This window comes from Melanaphis sacchari, unplaced genomic scaffold, assembly GCF_002803265.2.
Source record: "Melanaphis sacchari strain LSU unplaced genomic scaffold, SCAv2.0 Contig4_pilon_pilon, whole genome shotgun sequence".
Classification (NCBI taxonomy): domain Eukaryota; kingdom Metazoa; phylum Arthropoda; class Insecta; order Hemiptera; family Aphididae; genus Melanaphis; species Melanaphis sacchari.
In genome coordinates, this window is record NW_020271335.1 from 6782403 (window position 1) to 6805798 (window position 23396).

A 23396-nucleotide genomic window follows, 5' to 3' on the forward strand; every position below is an offset into this window, starting at 1 on the left:
TCTCTTCTCAGTCTTAATATTTAAACTTCGATAAGATTGAATTTACAGAAACTTGTAAAGATATTATACACGATATATTTATTGTGTTTAAATTTTTTGACCACAAAAAATGAATTATTATCATAATTTAAAGCTAATTTTAAAACTACCACTCTGTATATAAAATAAGATAAAATATGTTAGCCTGTATTTTATTTGACATTTATGCTATTAAAGTAGCGTATTTTTTTCAGCCACAGGTGGTTCTAACGTAAATATTATAAAGCTCCTAGCAAAGTTTAATATAATGTTGTCAATGCACAAGGTATTACAATCACCCAATGTGTCATTCTGAAAAACATCAAACTTGTGGAATTTTTTGTTTCAATAATAAAACCGATAACTTTTAAAAACTACTGGAAATACTTCTATTTCACTTTTATACTTTATATAATATTTTAAGGTAAACATTTCACATATATTATGATTGAAAAGTTTATATTTTTACTTATTTAAAGTCAGTTTTTATCTTTTTGTGAGCTAGCTTATCAAAGCTACATATTGGACTATACAAAAAGCCATATTAATCATGATACTACACCAATATTATTATTATTATTATTTTTTTATCCATTTATATTTCATTAAAACTTTGAATTTTTAGAAATTTTACTATGTTTGAAAGTGGTCTGGCGTGGCACGGTGGTTGGCCTAGATTAATGTGTTTTTAGATCGAGCATCGGCTGGCGTTGTTAGCTCTCGGATGGGTGACCACCTGAATTCTTAGTGGCAAATCCATGACACACACACATACGCCCACGTGTTCCAATCCTACTAACTAAACCTTACATAAAATATCTACTGTTCCTATGCACAGCTAATGGCCTTAGTTGCTGGACTTAAAAAAGATTAATAAAAAAAAAAATATGTTTGAAAACTTGAGGTCCTTAAGTAAAATTATAATCGTAATATTACTTATTTCTAAAATTTAAAATATTTAAAATTTGAATAAATCTATTATTAAAGGGGAAAAATGAGGATGAGCATACCTATTTAATTGTCCTGTATACTTATTTTTTTGACATGTGATGAAATAAATAGGTATTATATTATCATTATGTAAAATTTATATCTATATTTTTTTTAAATATTTTTGATGATTTTTAAAATAAAAGAATTAGTCCAATGGAAAAAGATAATATGTGTCTTAACTCGCTTATGTTTCAGGAAATTTGGAATACCGATAATGAGTGTATTGTTCACGTAATATAAACCACAAATACAAACAAATAATTTATAATATTGATCATTTTATTAAATTTTAACTAATATTATTTTTTTTTTTTTTTATTATAAATATATTTCTTTAGAAGATTATAATAAAATATGACACTTTTGTAACACGTTGTATAAAATTTTTTCGCATTATTATACTATTAAAAACTGTATAGTCATATAGCCATATCGGTATAATAAAAGTGATAGCTATCTTGATAAAATTTATTAACAATAAATGAACAATAATAATTGATATTTTTAATTAGCTAGTCGAATTTTTGTACTTTACAGGATATTTCTTCGTACATGTATAGTATTAAGTAATTGAATGCGGTTTACTATAATCTTAAATACTTTTTAAAAATGGAATTTAAATGTTATGAATATTTAAACGAAGTCATTGAATTTTAAAAAACAATACTTTTCTCAGTCAATTAAAATATCTTGAAATAATTAATCATTTAAAACAAATAAAACTAGAGAAAAAGTAAACTCAAAATTAATGAAGAAATATGACGTAATGACAGTACTGGAGATTGAAAAATTGATTATGCTATTAATTGTAAGTTACTTGTGTACAACTATATGCGTAGTTATATTATATTTATAGCTTATCATAAAACGTTATGGAATTAAATTTATAATAATAATAATATCAGTTAATTTTTTTTGTTATTCTATATAAACATTATATAATTATGATTATCAAAATTGTTTTGAAATATGCATAATATGTTTAAATTTAAAAAAAAATGAATGATGCGTATTATAAATTATTTGTTTGTATTCGCAGTTCACATTTCTACTAACATATACATCATGTTCGATAATATGAGTTTTTCCGCGTGTTTGATGTCAATATAGAAATTACAGAAAACGAAATCACCATAGTAACCAATAAAACGTATAAACCATACGGTCGACCAAACACGGAGGCAATCAGCCCTTAAACCATGACGTTTAACATCGTATGAATAAGTATAAAGACAATATACTGTATTATGGGCTTAAATTATATAATTATATTCACATCACACTGATATAAATCTAAATGTTTTATGTGTGTTATAGTTCAAATCGAATACATATTAAAAGGTTTTTTTTCGTGTACTACATATTGACCAAAGTTAGAAAATTATTTATAACGCATTGGATAATATATTATTATCTTGTCTTGGGGGTATTTCTATGTGAATATGTCATAATCAACAATCTTCATACACATTATAAAAATATTTTCAATGCAATACTATGACCATTTTCACTATATTACTTTTTGTGTTATGTAGAGTGATGATATTTTATCACTTAATATTTTTTTATTGTTGTACTTCATTTGACAAAAATCTTAACATTTTCCCTGAATAATGTAAAAATCAACCGTCACTCTCTTGCTTAGTAGTTTTTATTTATCAATATACTTTTATCATTGTGAACATGTATTTTAGTTTAATAGTTCCCTGTGAAATAATGACAGACCTCGGATCTCAAAAACATAACATAGAACTTATGCATTTTTGTTTTTTTGTTCTGTTCAGGAAGTAAAAGTTTTTCAATTAAAAATTACGTTGGCTCACTAATATTTAAGTATAGTCAGTTTAGTACCCGGAATCAACGTCCTTTAGATAGTTTGGTAAATGTAGAATTATATACTCTAATTATATAACATTTTGAAAAAAAAAACATGTTAATTATTTATAACTTTTTAATCAGTAGGGTAATTTTATTAAAGTTTTCACTAAACTTTAATGTTTTTAAAATAATTAAAATCAAATATATTATTTAGTAAATATGTATCTAACAGATTTACAAAATGACAAATTTCATTGGTTATAAACTCATAAATTATAGTCTGAACGTTAATTGTTTTATTTATGTATATTTTTTAATGCAAGATACACAAATTTTGAATATAAAATATATTATTTAAAAAACAAATAAGTAATAATTTATTATTCTTGATTTTTATATTTCAAAGTCTTATAACAGTACTTTATAATGTCGTAAATTTAGGTGTTTTATGTGAGTAAGTGTAATACTTAAACCTCGTTAAGCCATGTTAAATCTATAAGTCTTGTTCAAATCTTCAAGTTTACGTGAATAATTCTACATTGTTAAAAACTTTTTATGAAGGTTTCTTTTTTTTGAATGTATTTTATATTTAGTAAAAATTAAAAAGGTTCAGTGAAAAAAAATATTATTTTTCCTAATATCAGTATATGAAACTTATATTTTGAGAGTGTAGTTAAAGATTTAAATTATATATTTTGAATTTCAAGACATTTGTTATAATATATATTTTTTTAAAGCTGTTTTTTTTTTATAAATAAGCGAGATTTATTTTTCCTTTGGAAATACAGTATACATTTTTGGAGATCATTGCAATTTTTGTATCATGTATTTTTGATAATTATTATAATAAATATTTATTGTTAAAGAATAATGACTATATAATGACTTTCCACTTGTTGATTTTTTTTAAAATCTATAATTGTATTAAAATAATAATATTATTTATATACATTGTACTTGATGAACAACTGTGTTTTTCAAATTTATTATCTTATAAAAAAGTATAATACCCCCTCCTCTGATATTAAAAATACACGATTATGTATGTGTATGTGTGTGTAAAATCTTGATTCATTATAGCAGTGCAATTAGTTCATCATAATGAGATTTTTGAAATAATTTTTGCTACGTGAATTTTTTTAATTTCTTTAACAATTATTTTAACTTTTTTTCTGTCAATTTAATATATATTACTTTGAGAAGTAACTCATATTCTGGAAAATTAATTAAAATTATATACATTTTTAAAAACTGTAGTCTTCTTAATGTTTAAAGAACTTTTTAATATATTATGTTATAACTATAATAAAAGTTTGGCATTAATGATTGAACAATTGTACCTAAATTTAATTACATAATTTATTACCGATATTTAATGAGTATGTAGTGTTGTAAATAGTCATATTGTAACGTTATGAAATGTTTATTTTAATTTCATAATTGTTGGAAGAATTTTAAACCGTATTTAAAATCTATTATATGGCTCTATAATATTTAACAAAATTATAATTATTAAACTTGGAACATTACCTATTGTCATAATACATTTATATAAATATGTTATATCGGATGTCAATATCGATACTCACCTTAGTTCATGTTGTGTATTTTAGACTATGGGTGCGAATTGAATAATTTATTGGTTTTAATAGTTTTACTATAGTTTTTTCTTTTTCAATTGAGTTTTTTTTTTTATGATTTATTTTATAAACAATAAAAGATGGTTAACTTTTACTTAATACATTTAAAAAAATGAGTTCAATTTTTAAGTATAATTATATGTTCTATATTTTTATTAAGATAATATTTTTATAATAATATTATAATTGTTTTCAATTATGTTTATATTTCTTTGGATAGAGACTTGGAAGGCTTTTGAAAGCTCCAAGTCTTTCTAATTTTTGTCAAAGAATATTTAAATACTTATATAAGATCTTGTTAGTGAAAAGATCGTTGTGTAATATTTTACGTATAAAAACTAATAATATATATAAAAAAAAAAAAAAAAAAATAATGGAAACAGAGAATATCCTATTAAAATAAAAAAATAAATAAATTGTGAGGTAAAATAAATAATAATAAAATATATATATTTTATTTACGTAAATGAGAATAAAATCACAAAAATACATTAATATGAAATTTAAATTTCATATTTTACGTTTTGCTGATTTCCATTTTATTATTTTATTATTATTATTATTATTTTTTTTTAATAATTGTGTTATCAGTGTTGCGTAAGAATTCATTGCGCAGGATGTCATAAAGACAATTTAAATTCAAAAGAAACTTATTTAATTTGTCTTAAATTTTGAAATAAATTCGGCTGTATAATATATCTATATCTTAAACACCTGTGTCTTTTTTGTGATGATCAGTCGATTAACAGCATACTACCACTCATCCACTATTTCAACGTACATAAAATACTATTTTTTTTTTTTTATTTTTGTGATAATTTATAATGTATCAATATTATTATTTCTTTAGAGCATTACGATTGTTTTTAGTTCTAGATAGGTGAAGATGACTGAAAAAACTTACTTTTGACCAATCTGTAGTTTATTAAAATAATTGTGCTAATTTTTTTCTTAACAAAATGTCCCGTTGTTTTTCTGTAACAAAACTATTTTTTTTGTGTTGGTTCACAATATTCAATTCAAGTCAACAGATGCATCTATATATTGTGTTTAGTCTTTGATGGTTTGTCATTGATTTTTATAAATAAAACAATAAACAAAATTGTAGTAATAATATTTAGTAATAAGTTTTTGGCAAAGGTCCACTACTGTCTATCGACTAACCAGGTTTAAATATCTGTTAAATAATTAAATAAACTAATGGTAAATTCTTAGATGATGTACTTACTTACTTAAAGTAAGTTTTGATTATTTAGAATATTGAACGATAAGACATGCATGTGTTAAATTTTAAACTTTAATAAAAGTTTAGGAATCTCTTTGTGAAATTCAATGTGTAGTGATGAAATTACATATTTTAGTGCAGTATATATGAGGTTAATTATATCAAATATGTATACTATTATAAAGAATATACGATAAAATTAAGTTTCTTCGTTGCTTATACTGTTTTAAGTTTTGTTAAGGGTCCAATGGATAATAAACAAAATATTATTGTTTTGTTCTAAACTTCTAAAGTTAATTCACATTTAACACCTTACATTATATGTTATTATATTATTTAAGTTTATTAATATCCACATAAAAACAGTTATTTTAATTAAAAATGCTTATTTTCACCGATCAAAGTTTTTTTTTTTTTAAATAATTTTAGATTGAAACTCTTTTAGTGGATTTTTAAACTTTTGTTGAATCCAGAGTTCTATGTCATATAATTTAGATTGAATTTAATAACATTTTTTACTTAGTTAGTTAAATTATTACTATAGTTTTGATATTTATTTTAAAATTTATATTTAACTAATTACTTAATTACTTAAGTGAGTTCTATAATCATTGTTAAATAAAAATAAATTAAAAATGTTTTTTTCAGTTTTATTATTTTTCTTCTTCTTCTTCTTCTTCTTCTTATTATTATTATTATACAATGCTCTATTTTAGCTTTGAATATTAATATAATATAACCATTTAAATTATACTGTGGCTAGGTATTTTTTAAACAATCAACTGATTAGCTGTATATAATTTGTGTAATTTATATGTAACATTGGTAATACTACCATTGTCTAGTGTAAAAGCCACTTTATAATTGATATTTGATTAGTTAACTTCCTAGAACATGGTATACATAATAATTGCTATTAAGTTTCAAAATTCACCACACTTGTTGAAACATTTATCAAACTTAACGTTCCAATGTCATTTCATTAACGGGAACCTTTTTTGAATAGTTTTTAATATAGTTGAATTTGGGGGTAACTTATTATATTTTATAATTTATATTAATGAAAAATTAAATCATGTTTAATACAAAAGCATAAATTTACACTTATACGGTCGAGATGTAAATAAATTACTCAATCCACACTGAATATTTTTTGAGCGATATTCTTTCTTATTATAGTGTATGGTATGCAGTGACGTAACAATATTGCCTACACATAACGCCGTGTAACTAAGAGTAGAAATCATTTCAACGATTATCGTTTAAAATGATCAAAACACAAGGTCTCAGCATAATCCCACGTGACTGTATCTTAAGATATACATTCACAAAAGTAAATTTATAACAAAATATCAATTATAACAAGTAAAGTATATCAAATTATAGAAAAAATGTTTAGATATTATTAGTTAGTATTTTTTTTTTTTTTTGCTATTATATATATATATATATATATGTGTGTGTGTGTATATACTTAGGCCAATGTGTTCGTTATATTTTGTTGATAAATAAATTATATCTTAAGGTGCTGTAAATAATAAATAAGATAAAATCGTCTATTTTTTTGTATTTTTCGCTTAAATATAATTTATATTTCCTATTAAGTTCTCTTTTTAACCTGTTACAATAAACGCTCGTTCTAACCACACGTAACAACCTATGATTATGAACATTCGATAATCTTTAAGATTTGTTGTATGCAATTGATACTGTTTTGTTATTCGGCATACTATTAATATTATGATAGTTTTACTCATAGATGATCTGTGGCTATAGTTTATACTACTAACATAAATTATCGTGAGCTGAGATATAGGACATTTATATAATATGAGTGATCTATGGCCGTATGCAGTCATTATGTATAATATAATTTAGTTATAATATAAACTGACCATATATTCGATTTACTTTTACATGACTAATCTCAAAACATAATTATTTAAGGTATGTAATGTATACAATAAGTAATAATATAATAATAAAAGGTTCTTAACATGCATTTTTTATTACGATATTAAAAAAACATATGATATTATACATTAGGTATATATTTATTATGAAACCAAGTAATTTTGTTGCAGACCAAAATCATGTCAAAACTTTAGTAGAAAATGTAAAAAAGTACAAATTAGTCAGTTCATAAATAATAATAAGTGTACCTACGTATGTCATTAATAATAGCATATAAGTTTAGAAGTACAAAAATATTTAGTCAACACAGATTTGAAAGTCCTATTCCATGTATTGTTACTATAAATTAAGCCAGAGCATTAAATCTTGTGTGGACTTATGACGAGTTTTCTACCAAACTTATTTAAACACTCATCACTTCTGCATTTTCACAACTTTCTCATTAGATACTACTGAAACACGTAAATGTTGATTTACTTTCTGTGTAGAAATTTTGAATTTAATCAAAAACCTGTCACAGCTGTAGAAAATAGTGTATTTGATGCAGACGTCAGTTGTATGCCCTTTAATCCATTTTTACCTAGAGCTAGGTTTCTATAATTAATAAAAACCGGTAGAACTATTGTCTATGACCGTAAAATAAATTAACTTTATATTATTTAAAAATATTAACATGCAATATTTTAGTAGTTTTATTTAAGTTCATATTTAGTTAAGGTTAAGAAAAAAAAAATCTTTGAACATTTTAATGAAAAGTTTTTTATTATATTTTAATTTTGATTATACTATTGACGTTATCCACTGTATAGCATCATGGAGTAAAACTTCAAACGTCTAAGTTAATTTCAACTACAAAAATAAATAACAATTCAAAGTAAATTTTATATTTCTTTAAAAAAATACATTTAGCCAATTTATAAAATATTTACTTAAAAAATTTTATTTCAGAAATGTATACATATTTAATGGCTATTAGGATTTATAAAATATCGAAATTATGTTTTCTATGATATAGTAGATACATATAAAATTTACCAAAATTTAAATTTCAAATAAACTGTGTTAATTTATTTTTATAATGAAATGTTTTTGATTTACCTACCATTATATCTTGTATTGTGTAAGTAATATTAATTTTTAATTATGTATCGTTTTTCTAATAATGTTTACAGTTTTCAAACAAACTCAAAAAAACGTAGGAGAAGTTTTTAAGTTATTTTTAATTTTTTTTTTTTTTTTTCATTATTGTTTTAACATCATTTTTGAATTGATAAAATATAAATGCTTATATATAATAACCTAACCTAAAGCTATATAAATTACTTTTCTCATAATGTATGAATTACAATGTATTAATCATAATCTGCAATTCTCCTACCATATTCATAAATATTAAGTTGAATTGAAGAATATTTTATTGTCTACTGACGTGTGAAATACTACTGTATGATCCAATTTAATTTTAAAAATGTGTTGAACAATAAATGAATGTCAATATTATACATAGCTCACCTTATGAGTTGACATTTACACATGTAACGTTTTATATTTTATGCATAATATCTATAATTTATCATATTTTACATTTATACAGCGAAACAAATATGAATCTTATATTATTAGGTAACATAAAATATATAAAATATTATGTATTCTTATCAATTATATTATATTTTATTACACACTAATGTACAATATTATGGTTTAAGTCTTTTATTTTTCGCAAAACATAACAAATAATATTTTTTTAAATTATTATTATTTATAGCCACTATAGTACAACAAATATATCTTAACAACAATTATAATGTATAAGGTAGAATAAAAAAAATTAAATTAGCATAAAAAACCATCTTATAAAATAAACAAGGTTATTATTTTAATGGGAGATTCATAATCAATCATTTGTTATTTCATCGATTTATGGTATACCCCATTTGATGTTAAACAATGATATGTATTTTAAGATATTCTTGACTCTTTTTTATTGAGTAAGTTTGAAAACAAATGTAGAGTAAATGTATGAATAAGCCATAAATGTCCGTTAACGTCCTATATGTCAGACTACATAATACATTTATTATCAAATGATAATCAAATGGCTGATTCTGGTTGTTTATACTTTTACTCGTTACTGTTGTAATAATTTAATGTAATGTTTAAATATATTGAATATTATTCCACAACATTTTTATTTTAAATACACATTGTAGGTTCAACCATTATTTACTCTAGTCCAAAGCTTATTATTTACGTATAGTATTTTAGTATTTGTTTTATAAATGTCAAAAATATTATATTATGTTTAATTGAAATTTATAAATTACGGTGAATGTTGGGTAAAATATTTGTAAGTATGTGGATATTCTACTTGATTATAACATGTTATATTACAGCGGATATTATTATAGTAGTGACATAGTTGTTTTTAAAACCGTGTCTAACTAAAATAACAAATATAATGAAATGTCCCTTTATTCACTTCAGTCAAAAAAATTGCATCTTCTTAACACTTACTAGTTTTTTTTATTCCAGTTTCAAATTATTTTTAAAATTTAAATAATTACATTGCAAGAGTTGTTGTTTTAATTCAAGAATGTACTATGTTATTAAACAAATATATACATATAATATTAGTTATTACGTCATAAGCTGATGCCATATTATAAATCTACGAAAGTATGAATATTCTGTTATATGAGCATACTTAAAATCTGATCTTAAAAAGATTTTTCCTTAAAAAGTTTTCAGTACACATCATTACTCGGAGTCCTGCTATTAATTTTAACAACATTTATACGCAATAACGTCTAACGAATTTAATGAAAAATGATGATATAGTAGGTGAGAGCATAGCTTCACGCATAGTTTGGAAAATATGTAAATGGAAAGTAATCGGAAATCGAGAGATTGTTTATGGGGAGAATACATTTTCTCTCAAACAAAGGCCTCTAGGATAGATTTAAAATCAAAAACTCTATGTTTATTATTCATGTAATTGAATATTTCCTAACGGAAATTATAGCCAAGAGCTGATATTATAAATTGTACTAATATAAATACCATTACTATATATTTAATCGTTTTATAATCACCTGTAGGCTAAAAGATTTTAATTCAAAAGTGTATGAAATAATTATGATAATGTAATTATATTATAGGATTAATGGTTTATGTTAATGATGTTTTAAAAATAAGCTTTGATCATGTGAATAAAAACTCTGTTTAATGTGATAAAGCTGACATTTGTTATTCCACTTTATCAATTTTGGTTTTTGATTGAATGTTGTTTTAATTTTTGTCGTCATCGGGTGGATATTGTTTGAAATAATCCCTTGATGTTATTATCAGGAATTGATTTTCGACAAATGTTTATGAATGGCGCACAAAAAAACATTTAAGATTTGTTTACGTGTAGAAGAATGCAAGCGAAGGATTAACGCCAGTGGTACACTAATTTTATTTGAATTTTCGCAAGACCTATAATGATTTATAGTAAAATTCATTATTATAAAATAAAAACGACATACATACTATGATATTATGAGTTATAAGTAGCTATATCATATTATAATTACTGATTTCATTGGCTCGTTATCGGCGAATCGTCCTGTATAAAATACGATTCGTACACGTTCAACCTTTATCTAATGTTATAACAATAGTGAGTACGTACAGTACTTCAGTATATATACCTAAAAGCATAACCGTCGTCAGCGGTGAGTTTTTGACACGCAGTTATAAAATGTGCCACGTTTTTCCGCCACTACGGAACCGTTCTCGTTAATCTCTATCACGACAATATGATGCGTGTCACGCACGCCTCTATTTCAACGGTTAGTATAACGACCGCATGGTTTTAATTTGATATTAAATTGTATAAGTCTGAAAAACGTCTATAGTTATGTTGTGTTTTACGTTTTGTGTTCTGATCTGATTGTTTTTCTTGACATAATTCAATACATACCTATACACATCGATAGAAATACATAATTTATACAACATATTGTTATATTTGTTGTGCAATTACAATATGTTAAAATTTTTTTTTTCTGTCTTTTTTGATTATTTATCATTATTTTGTTTGAAATAATCTGGAAAAATTTATAGGTATTGTACGTAATAACAGTCAATGTATTTTAAGTTTTAAGACTTCTAATTAAGATTGTTGGATGCAGCTCTGGAATACGATTTGCTAGGGACCTCGCTTACAAAGATGTTCGATTATTTATGTAAACGACATAGATTATATATTTAATTATTCACAGATTTTAAACTTTGCTTACTTCAAATATGTACCTTCTAACGTTAATATTATAAGATGTTAATTAATAATTTTTATTGCGATTATCATTGTGCAACAAATGCACCGTCGACATGTAAAAATAAGAAAATGCTTAAGATAGATATTTTTAATATTTTTGTGTGTATTACAATGTTTTAATTTTTGGAAAAAATCATATTGATATTTTATAGACTGTGAAAAATAAAGTACAATATTGGATATACAATTATATAAAATATCATTTTTCATAAGCGTCAAAATTAAAAATATGCATCAATGTACCAAAATTACAAGTTATATTGAAATATCATGTTACATGTTTTGGAAATAATTATATTAGGAATAATTTTTGCGAATACCTTGATAGAAATCGATTATACTTCTTTTATAATCTACCTAACTTTACATTTAAAATAATTTTCTGAAAACTCCATATGATCTTTTTATTCTCATTCATTCGAGAGTATCCTAACGTGACTAGAATGTCAGTTGTGATAAAACTGTTGGAATTTAGAGAGTTTATGATAAGTTTGTTTGAATTGAAAAATCCTCGTCTATAATAGTATCACTAAATTATTTGTAAATTGTAAAATATGCTAAACACAAGTTTTTCAGTTTCGGATGCTTACGTTTTAGTTTTAAAAATATTCTTTTATCAAATTATTTACTGATACATTTACGTGACATACTTAAGTAGTATATAAAAAATGATTCAATTACTTACATGATGCTTAAACATTTAACATGCATTAAAAAAATTAGTTATTTCGAAAATAATAAAATTATACATTTTTTAATGAAATATATTTTTACAAAAATATTTATGCCTTCGAATATATTTTTATTAAGGAATTTTTTTCTCTTATTTTTTATGTGTTGAGTGAGTGCAGTAAAATCCATCATTTAAAATGTCAAAATATTTATTTATCTAATAAGTTAGGTCATTATTTAGAAATTTATTATTTGGATACCTATCAGCAATGATTAACTATATTATATACACTTTTATATGAAGAAGATTCTGAATTTTTTGATCGTGAATATTCCGTAAAATAACAGTTATTTTAGAGTTTTAATAGGAAATTTAAAGTCAATTATATGTTAGGTTTCTAGTCGAGAGATGAATGTATTGATTTTACCATGGTTTTTTACATATATTTATATAAAAAATATATAGGTAGTTAAAAAAACGCTTAAGTTTTTAACTTTAAGAATAGTTTTAGATAGAAAATTATATCTAGGTTTTATTAAGACAAATGTAAAAATTCTCAGTGATTTTAAAAATAATAGAAAAGAAAGTAAAAATAGGACTTTTTAACTAGTTTTTGATTTGGTTTTTTTTTTATATCACTAAAAAAAAAAAAAAAAATAAAAATAAATAAGTTGAAATACTTGAAATGTTTATCAATTGTTCATAGCATAATTTTTTATTTATTTAAAAGTTTTCAAAATATTTCAAATTTTTTGAATTATTTATATACTTACATTTATAATGTTTTGTTTTATTTTTATAAATATCGATAAAAAAGTATTCGAGTATCCAAAAGCTTAAACATTTAATATAAGACTTGACATAAGTTTTTCTTATAGCTATATTTAAATATTTAGTATACATTGTTATAGTTTATTATTATAAGCATTTAAAGTTAGAATTTTGACAAAATTTGTCAAAAGCATAACATTTCGCAATTTTTTTTTTTAGTTGAATTTTATTAAAATAAATGCATTTTATAGCTAAGATTTGAACATTTAATACAAAGTTTCTTATAAGTAATTCATAAACCAACAAAATAAAAAAAAATATAAAAGTATATATTTTTTTATAGACATTTGAAGTTAAAATTTACATAAAATTTAATATTTGAACTGTAAATAACAGTATTCATTATTTTTTAACAGTTGAAAAAAATTATTCATGGGAAAACTTTTACGTATAATATTATATTTTTATGTATAATGATAATTTAAAATAGAATATTTTCGAAAAAAATTAATTCAACCTATTTTATAAATAATAGTAAAATTAATTTATTTACCTAATAACAATATCAAATAAACATAAAAAACATAATGTGAATATGAACTTAGTGATAAATACTGAGAGAATATAGACCTGCAGTTGTTTTCTGCGGGGACAAAATCGCCTCACATATAGTGAGAGGTGCAGGTGACTACATTTCGGGCGATAGGAGTACAGTGAATTGGTTTTAATGGTAGTGAGAGTGAACCAAAAATACAGATTCAAGAAATATTGGTAAAAATTTCAAAAAATAGGAAGTCAATAGCCAGGTTTAAAATTATGGATAACTCACAGAATTTGGCCCTATTCTACAATAGCAGTCGAAACTATCCTGAACTATAGACTAATGTAAATCAAATATTAATTGCCTTATCTTTCTCTTATCTTATTAAGTGAGAATTCAGAGAAAAAAATAAATTGACTCAACTTCGATAAAAAAGGCAAACCTTACACCTCCATCTCACAAAAATTGAACCAACCTAAAATTTGGCTCTAAATCATCAAGCACAAAAATTTCTTTGATCAATACAATTATTTCAAAAAAAATGTTAACTATATATACTTAAATCGTATTTAAACATTCTACTTGAATATTATATTTACATTTAATATTTATTATTCAATTACAAACTTTTTACGTACCTACAGTATTTTTATTTGTTATGTTTACTTATGTATTTTAAAATTTGTTCTTTAAATAATATATATATTTAATGTAAGTAATTTAATTTATAAAACTCAGTTTTTTCAAAATGGCTATGAAATTTATTTAGTTTGTTGATTGTGCAAACCTATAAAACATTTTTTTGACGACTACTTATTTATTTCAAAGCATTTTTACTATTTTTATATAGAAAAAATAGGCTATACTATTAAAAAATTCACATCGATAATACACACATTAAAATATAGTATACCTCTTTATTTTTTTCATTCATTTTAATTACATTACTGTCTATTATAGCGATTATAAAAAATAATCTTACCTGTGTTTTATCGGAAGTTTTATTTTTTTTTTAAATGTTTTGGCTCTTCGTGAAATTATTACCTTCCTAGTGTTTAACTTTTTATTTATTTTTAATTAATAACTTAACACAATATTTGCGTACCAAATTTTCAATGTACGATAAAAAAAAACAGTTGGTAATTTTTCAAACGTTTAACTTATCATGTTTGATTGAATGCACTTAATTTTAGTATTGCTGATCCCGTAGAAGATAAATTAAATGTATTGTCTCTTTCTGTTATATAAGGTAAAAAGTTTTACAAAACCCTTTGAACTCATGAGAAGTATTGTATAACCCAAAAGTAAGTGTGGTTTTTAGAACTATTAATCTCTCTTTTGAACTACCAATCCCATTGAAAATTTGAACAAGGTCCAGCACTATTTCATTTAATCTCTTACTTCTCTTTTCTTTGAGTGATGAATATGTTTCTAATACTCTTGAATAAAATTTTCTTATATTAATAAAATAATTAATACTATTAAACTATATATGAAATATTTTTGTAGTGTTGTATATATTCAAATTCTACACTTTTTGACATTAATAACAATATTAAATATAATTAAATATACATACCATTTTAGTGTTATGAATTGAACCATAATAAAGTAATCTTATACTATTGTAGTACATAATATAAAAGAAATTCTTAATTTTTCTATAAAATGTATCTTACAAAATAAATTTCACATAATATATTTTGACTTGGTTTTGCATTTAACTCTTTGTGTAGACAATTTTGCGTCGTTCAAATTTAGATTGATTCGACCTAGAAAGTTTTCAATAATTTAGAGTGTTTGCAGTTTTGTTAGGGTCGTATTTGATAGTTTTCAGACTCCAATTTAATGCACCATACGACCGAATTGGTGTTGACAGTAGATTTTTCGTAAAATTTAGGGTTGAAAAGATTTTATTCAAATTCGATTCTTTCAGGTTTTTGAATAAAATATCTTTAAATAAATTAGTCTGTAGACTCGAAACATCCATAATCAAAATAAATTTTTAACTAACAAAAATTAATTCTTAAATATTTTAACTTATATCAAATATTAATAAAGTAAATTATGTCATGGAAAAAATTGTTGACTTATTTCAATAAATTATCTAAACGTGTTATAAAAATCTTAATATACAAAATGATTCTTGGAAATATCTAAAATATAGTATTTACGTTCATATATTTTATTCAGTTTTTACTTAAAGTTATTGGGTTAGCTATAAGAAAAACAATATTGCATTTGGAGGTAAATTAGTATTTATAGTTGGTACTTATTTTTCTGATCTTCAGCACATTAATCTACTCAGCTAATACAAAATATCCTGTCCTGAATTATCTTATTGAAAGAAAAACTGTGAGTTATTGTTTGTTTTACCATGGTAAATTAGTTGTTTGTTGTTTTAGTTAATAATCATAAAATACAATTTTATAAAACTCAAAAGTTTATTGAACTAGTGTTATAAATGGTTAGAAGAACTATGTTATAATATGTATAAATCATAAAAAATGAAATGTTTTACATTTCTTAGAATGGCATTTTTGATATTTTATGGATAAACAATATTAGAAACAATTTTAATTTTTACCAAAAACTAGGGTTAGACATGTGAATTATATTTTTAAAATAATTGATAAATATATTAACGAATATTGACGTTTTTATTTAAAATTTTTCCTTTTATAGTTTTTCACATATAACAAAAAGATAATATAATACGATTCTCTTATATTTGTGATAAATTTATGCTCATCAATCGTTGTAAATTCTATTTAGTTTATAATTATATAAGTGCAACTATTTTTAATTATGTCAAAAGAATTATTATTTTTTTTAAATCCAAGTACTTCTCAATAGCATGATATGAGAAATTATTTTCAAAATTATCAGACGGTTTTTATTTTACCTAACTAAATGTTGAATAAAATGAAAAGACACGCTTGATAAATTTTTATAAATATTTATAAATCAAATGAATCTGTTTCAGTGAATATTTTAAAACTTTAATTTTATAATAATTAACTTAATTCATCAATATTTAATGATAATTCATCTGAAAAAAGATGATTATAGGCATTTAATTAATTTTATTTAGATATCAATATATTATATTATGTTACTGACCGAACTATTTGTGTTTAATTTATTTGTTTTATTATCTGTATTTTTTTAATTCAAACTGTATAATTATGTATATACAAAAACTAAAATTTGTTCAGCACTTACAATTGTTTTGTATTGAATATGTTAATACTGTTAATTATTATGATTTATATCATATCTTCCCTTTCCTTGAAATCTTCCTATTTTCATCCCACGTACATTCACAAGAAACCACTGATGTTAATATAACAGTAATAAATCCTTAGTTTACAACGAAGGAAAAACTTTTCTTGTATTTCCAGTATACCTACCCTGAAATAAGTTGTAAATTTTTATGTCTCCTAAATATTAATAACACGTTTTTGGTCGTCTAAAGAACAATTTTGAGCTTATTAACATTTGGCGTTGCTTAATACTTACGAGTACACTTCTACATTTTATATTATAGCGATAAAATTATTTTCAATTCAGGAAATTTATTTGTGATTTAATACTCAAGATTAGTTTTTAATTTTGATTTTATGAATCGAGATATTTCATGCACTTTATTTTAAATGAGACAATACGTTATAATAATGTGAAAATATTAAATTTTATTTTAACAGATACTGTTATAGGTTATTGAAATCGTTTTCTTTAATCATCGCATGTTACTGTACTCATGCGATTCATTCCAATTAAAAATTTAAGGTTTTCAAACTTTCTAGATGTGATATGTAATTTTGTATAATACTACTTAAATGCTTGAATATGTAATGATTATAATAACCCAAGCGAAGTGTCATGTTTTATAATTTAGTGTGTAGTGTTTTTATTTGTCTTAAGCCTTTGCTAAGTTTTTTAACCAAATATGTATGTTATAATGACGGAGTTAATTATTTGTAAAGAATAATAACAAGAAATCATATAATACATAATAAAGCATTAATTATGCAGTTTTGTATTATTAATTTAATCATTTTCGTGCAAAACTTGTAAGTTTCATGTTTCAAACATTAATAATGACTTCCAAACTTTATTAACAATAGATATATGATTGAAGTGCTATTGCTACTAATATTCTCACGTTTAAGAATTCTTTACACAAATAACACGACATGTGTAACAGTCTATTGAACTTAATATTCATCGTGTAGTAAAACAAGGTTTACATTAAATCATATTTATTTATTCCCATGATTGATCCTTTTAATTTTAAAATAAATGTATTAATTTTATAATTTATTCCAGTGTTTATGGTAATTATTATTGTTATTTAACTTTTATTTTTTTTTTCAAACTATCTCATATATTAGTCTTTTTGTATCTACGTTAAAACCACGATATATATTTTAAAAAAACTCACTTTTTCGATGGTTTTAAAAATATATTAACATTCCTAATAAATACTTTTATATTATTTTCCTTTGCCAGAAATTTAATTTAATTAAATTTTTATGTCTTAACAGTTAGCAAAAGATAATATATTAACTTGTGTATTTTTATTTATTATTATTATTATTTTTTAGAGTAATAAATTATTTTAGTTTCTGGTTATTATTGCATAAAACAATTATGTGGCATATTAAAAAGTATTATATTATATTATAATATTCACAACTTTGCCACGTGTAAAAAATAATTCAAAAAACATACTGCTTTTTTTATCAGAGTTTCAAAGGAGTTGGGAGACTTTATGATTTTGAAATAGCGAAATAGTTTGAAGTATCGTAATATAGAGTTATCATAATATTATTCTTTTTTACCTTTCGTACTTCAAGTGATTTTTTTAAAATCTTTTTAGACTGGATTACATAATAGAGAGAAAAATATTTATACCATGTTGACATTTTTCGTTAAATAACTACAAGTTCTACTACATGAAAAAAAAAGAAAAAAAGATTAAAATATTTATAGAAATAATTTAGTGAGTTAAGCATTTGTTTTGTAAATAATATTGTATTTTTAAACAATTTATTTGTATCTAAATTTAAGAATATTTAGGTTAAAATAAAACTCTTAGTATATTTTTATACAAATGTTGTTTATTTAAAATGAATAAATATACTGCTTTTTCCCTTGGTTTCTATTTTTCTATTATTTTTCTAAAACAATATTTTTGAAAATTAAATGCGAATTAGGTCACACGTACCGCTGATAAAACAGGTTTTTTAGCTAGATAACTAGTTAAGTTTATGTTGATTTAAAATGTATACTTATATATTATATAAACGAGCATATCGAGTACATGTTACATTTTTATGGAGTATAATAAATAATATAATATAATGAGTAAGACGATTATCGTAAAAAATCGGTTTTTGTATTTTGATTATTAACCGTTATAAACTTTTAAAGTTTACCTAATTTAAAAAATGTTTACATTGCAGTACTTCTCCTTAAGTCAATATGACCTATCGACCAGCAAGATTTAATACCGAGAGCAGAAACCGAAACGCAATTAAACAACCATTAATACATTCTCTTACCTTCGCATGTAGTGATACTTGATAACCACGACGATCACCACAGAATTCGCTATGGCTGCAACCAGGAACAACGGGACGTAGAGACCGATCAACAAAATACTTCTGGTTTCAGTGAATTTCATTTGCGACGACGAAAATTCGGCGATCAGCTCGTCAATTACGGCGGCCTGTTCCATTCCGGCCGAATTTTTCGTCCACAAGCTGCTGACGTTACGTGCCGTCGTGTTGTTAAACATTTCGTGTGCAGACGGTGTGCTAATGTGTCTCGTTAAATTGTTCATCCTGTAACGTCATAAACGGTTGAGAGTCTTTGTCGACGTTGATATATCATTGATCAAAAACAATATTAAGAGTATATTAATTAATAATAACAACGAATATACTATTAAAATATATTATTATTACGTTTTGTAGATAAATACATCATCCATTCAGAGTCTTATTAAAATATTTTTTAATTTTTTTTTTTTTTTTGTACGGAATATTTGCATTTATACCTCTAGACTAAAACTGGATACTTTGTAAGTTCAGTTGTTTTGAAGCGTAAAATTAAATCATACAATTTAAAATGCCATAGTTATTTTTTATGCTTTACCGTTAAATATTTTAGTAATCAACTATCGCGTTATGAGACATTTTTAATTGTTGGCAATTGGAATTGACATGGTTTTGATGAAGTATAGGTTAGGTTATCGAGATGTTTAATTTTATACAACGATTGAAATTTATGGACCATGAGATTATCATTTAATTAATTATAACTCATTATAACAATATATGTATCAGATTTTTTTAATTTTTTTTTTTTTTATCATAATTAAAAATTTTATTTAAATGCAACGTACCTAAATTTTTAATTTTATACCCAGAATATTGTTGATTAGGAATATTTTTTTAAGTTTTATATAAATAAATAAAATTTTTGACGAGTAATTATTTAGCTATAAGTATTTAAAACTTATGTTAGAAGTAGAGAAGCATAATAGTCTCTCATTTTAAATGTTATTTTCTAATAACCTTAAATTATTTCTAAAAAATATTTTCAAAAAAATTGTGGTTATAATAATAAAACGGGCTTAATTATTAATTAATAATAATAGTTCAATGAATTGGTTATTTTTGATAAACCATGTAGTGTATTTGTTGTTTTTGGCTTGTATATTAAACAATATTATTGTAAGTCCGAATGGACTTATCAAGAAGAAATATGTACCTGCTCAAGTTTATACTGTAAAATGATGTTATCTTGTACAATAAGTGAAAATTAGAGTTTAAGTTAAATATCTGTATATCAAATATTTAAAATGTTTGTATAAAAATTTTAATGGGGTGGTGTATAATCTGTCATGATCGATTGACAATTTATTGTTCGATTCACACGGAAATAATTTATTGAGTACAAAAACAACTCGATAAAATCGTGTTATAGTATGGTTATTTAAATTAAAGAAGTACGTAATACGTACAGTCGGCTAAATCGTACAAATAGGAAATATTTTGAAATTATATACATGAAGACTTCACATTTTCCATTAATCAAGTTGTATTTATTCTACATTATTTCGTTTCCACAGATAAATCAATTGATATTCAATAAGAATTATAAAATTTGTTATACAAGATTCGTATTTATTGTCTTAAATACATTTACGTCTACACGTTTAAATAAAATATACTTAATAATATTGTACATTGCAGTAATGTTCAAAGTTTTATTATAATTCTTCCGTTAGTGATAATAATATTAAAAATGTCATACCAGTGTTAAGTGCATATTGAACATAATTTTATATTATAAAATTTGTAAAAGTAGTTGAGTGAAACTCAATGATATTATTATATTATTTGTGTTATAACATTATTGTGTTGAAGTTTGTAATCAAGTGAGTTTTTTTTTATGTATATATTGTTTATATAATATTAAAATTTGAACGTAGTTGATGAAGCATTGTTGATGATTTTATGTAAGCTGTTAAACTGAAAAAAAATATTTAATCGGTCTGGTACCATTCTACCTATTCTCGTCTCAATTTACTTTACTGTCTGACAGCATTAAATCATTATTATTATTTGAAAAAATATTTGAATTATTATTATTATATTTAAAAGCAATGATTAGTCTTTGCGTCTGAAGATGATTATGAAAAGAGCTCATTTTACGAATGCATTTGACGTTATTTTTTCATACATTTTTATTTCACCTTAAGTATATTATATAAAACAGTTGAGTGTCGAGCATTTGTCGTAATACACGAAATTTCATTATGGGTTCATAAAATCATTGATTAAAGAATATTCTATAATATTCTATAATTAATAGTAATACGCAGCTTATGACTTTTGATATTTACTTAACTTCCGTACAAAGTGATAGTCAATCAAAGAGGTGCGCATGGTAGAATGGCATATACGACGCGTCGTAGTGTAGGGGTCGCGTGAAGATTTCCCCAGTGCGAGATTTTGATTAAACGAGCCGCCAGCAATTCGTTTAGTTAACAAAATAATTTCTCAACATTTACAATGACATAAATTTGTGCGAAAAAAACAATCTATACGAATTGGTTTAATTAAAGCGTAGGTGCCTATAAACACACAAAAATATTAAATTTCCGGCTGCTAATAATTTACGTTTCTAAACTAACTATTAAACGTTGTCATCATGGAGTTTTGTGTATTTCTTTAGAGATTATAAGATTTCCGAAAAAAATTCGAAATTTTACCGAAAAATTAGTAAAATTTACTGAGAAAAGTAAATGTTTTTTGTAATGTTTATCATTTATTCATAAATAAATATTCAAAATTTAAAAATAAATACACACAAATATATAATCAATATATTTTAAGAACTAACATCCTTATTGATAATATCGTTAGATACGGCATCTGTCTAGAAACAGTAAATTAGTATACTACATTTTCTGTTTTCGACTTTATTGGATTTTTTTTCCCAAATGTTGTACCTATTTCTTTTTTATGCTGAAAACCCAGGTGACCAGGTGGTACAATCAGAATTCAATGTTCTGCATTAGTTTTGGAACTGTAGACATTTTATGTTATCTCATAAATATAAGTCATGTTAAAGCTTAATTTAATACTAAAAATTGTTTTGATTTAAAATAAAATAAAATGTTCTTCGTTTATTTTTTGTGATGGTGATTTTTTTTCATAGATTTTTTAAATTATTTTGAGTGTAAATATTTTTTTTCTTAAGTGTCCCATTTTTTCTAAAATGTAATAAAGGTGTTAAAATGTCTTTGATTATTCACAGTTCTTAGGATTCTGACTTTCTTTTTTTAATTTTTCAGCATTTTGATTCTTGTGTCTGTTAAAATTATTTTATATCACAATATTTAAACTTTCTTCTTTATAGAGTACATTTTACGAGGAGAAAAACGATTGTAATGTTTAAACAAGATTATATGTTAAAAATTGACCTCATGTTTGTTCTGATTTTTTATAAAATCAGAATCGTTACTAAAAAGTATATTATTTTGTACCTTATTTATTAGTATTTGGGTTAATGAAAAATTCTGTTGAAAGATTAACTCAAAATAATCGCATAATTTAAAGACCCAGTCTTAGCCACATTTCGAAGAACACCTTTTTTTGAAAATATAGTTCACAATCTGTAAATATTTTTTTACAATAGGTAAAATATTATAATAATTTTGTTTTATTTATACCTTGAAAATTTTTTATTGGATAGATAACTAATACATTTTTTAATGTAAATAATTTTTATGCATTATATAAATATAAGAATTGAACTATTATAACAATAGGGTGTAGCTATTGTAAAGGTATCTTTTCTATATTATGTTGAAATATTTTAAAATTATAATATATTTTGATGAAATACCTCCACTGGGAGATCTTTTCACTCTGTGTTTCATGTACGTACTATTGATG

At 23.3% G+C, this 23396-nt stretch overlaps 1 protein-coding gene across 5 annotated transcripts in view; it reads right to left on the reverse strand.

Moving 5' to 3' along the window:
* LOC112598705 (gastrin/cholecystokinin type B receptor-like) overlaps positions 1 to 23396 on the reverse strand; it is a 134793-nt gene that overhangs the window by 27651 nt on the left and 83746 nt on the right. For all 5 annotated transcript variants that reach the window (XM_025345253.1, XM_025345257.1, XM_025345255.1 and 2 more), the window contains one exon: positions 19488 to 19769. In XM_025345253.1, the coding sequence (XP_025201038.1) occupies positions 19488 to 19769 (282 nt within the window). The remainder of the gene's footprint in view (positions 1 to 19487; positions 19770 to 23396) is intronic.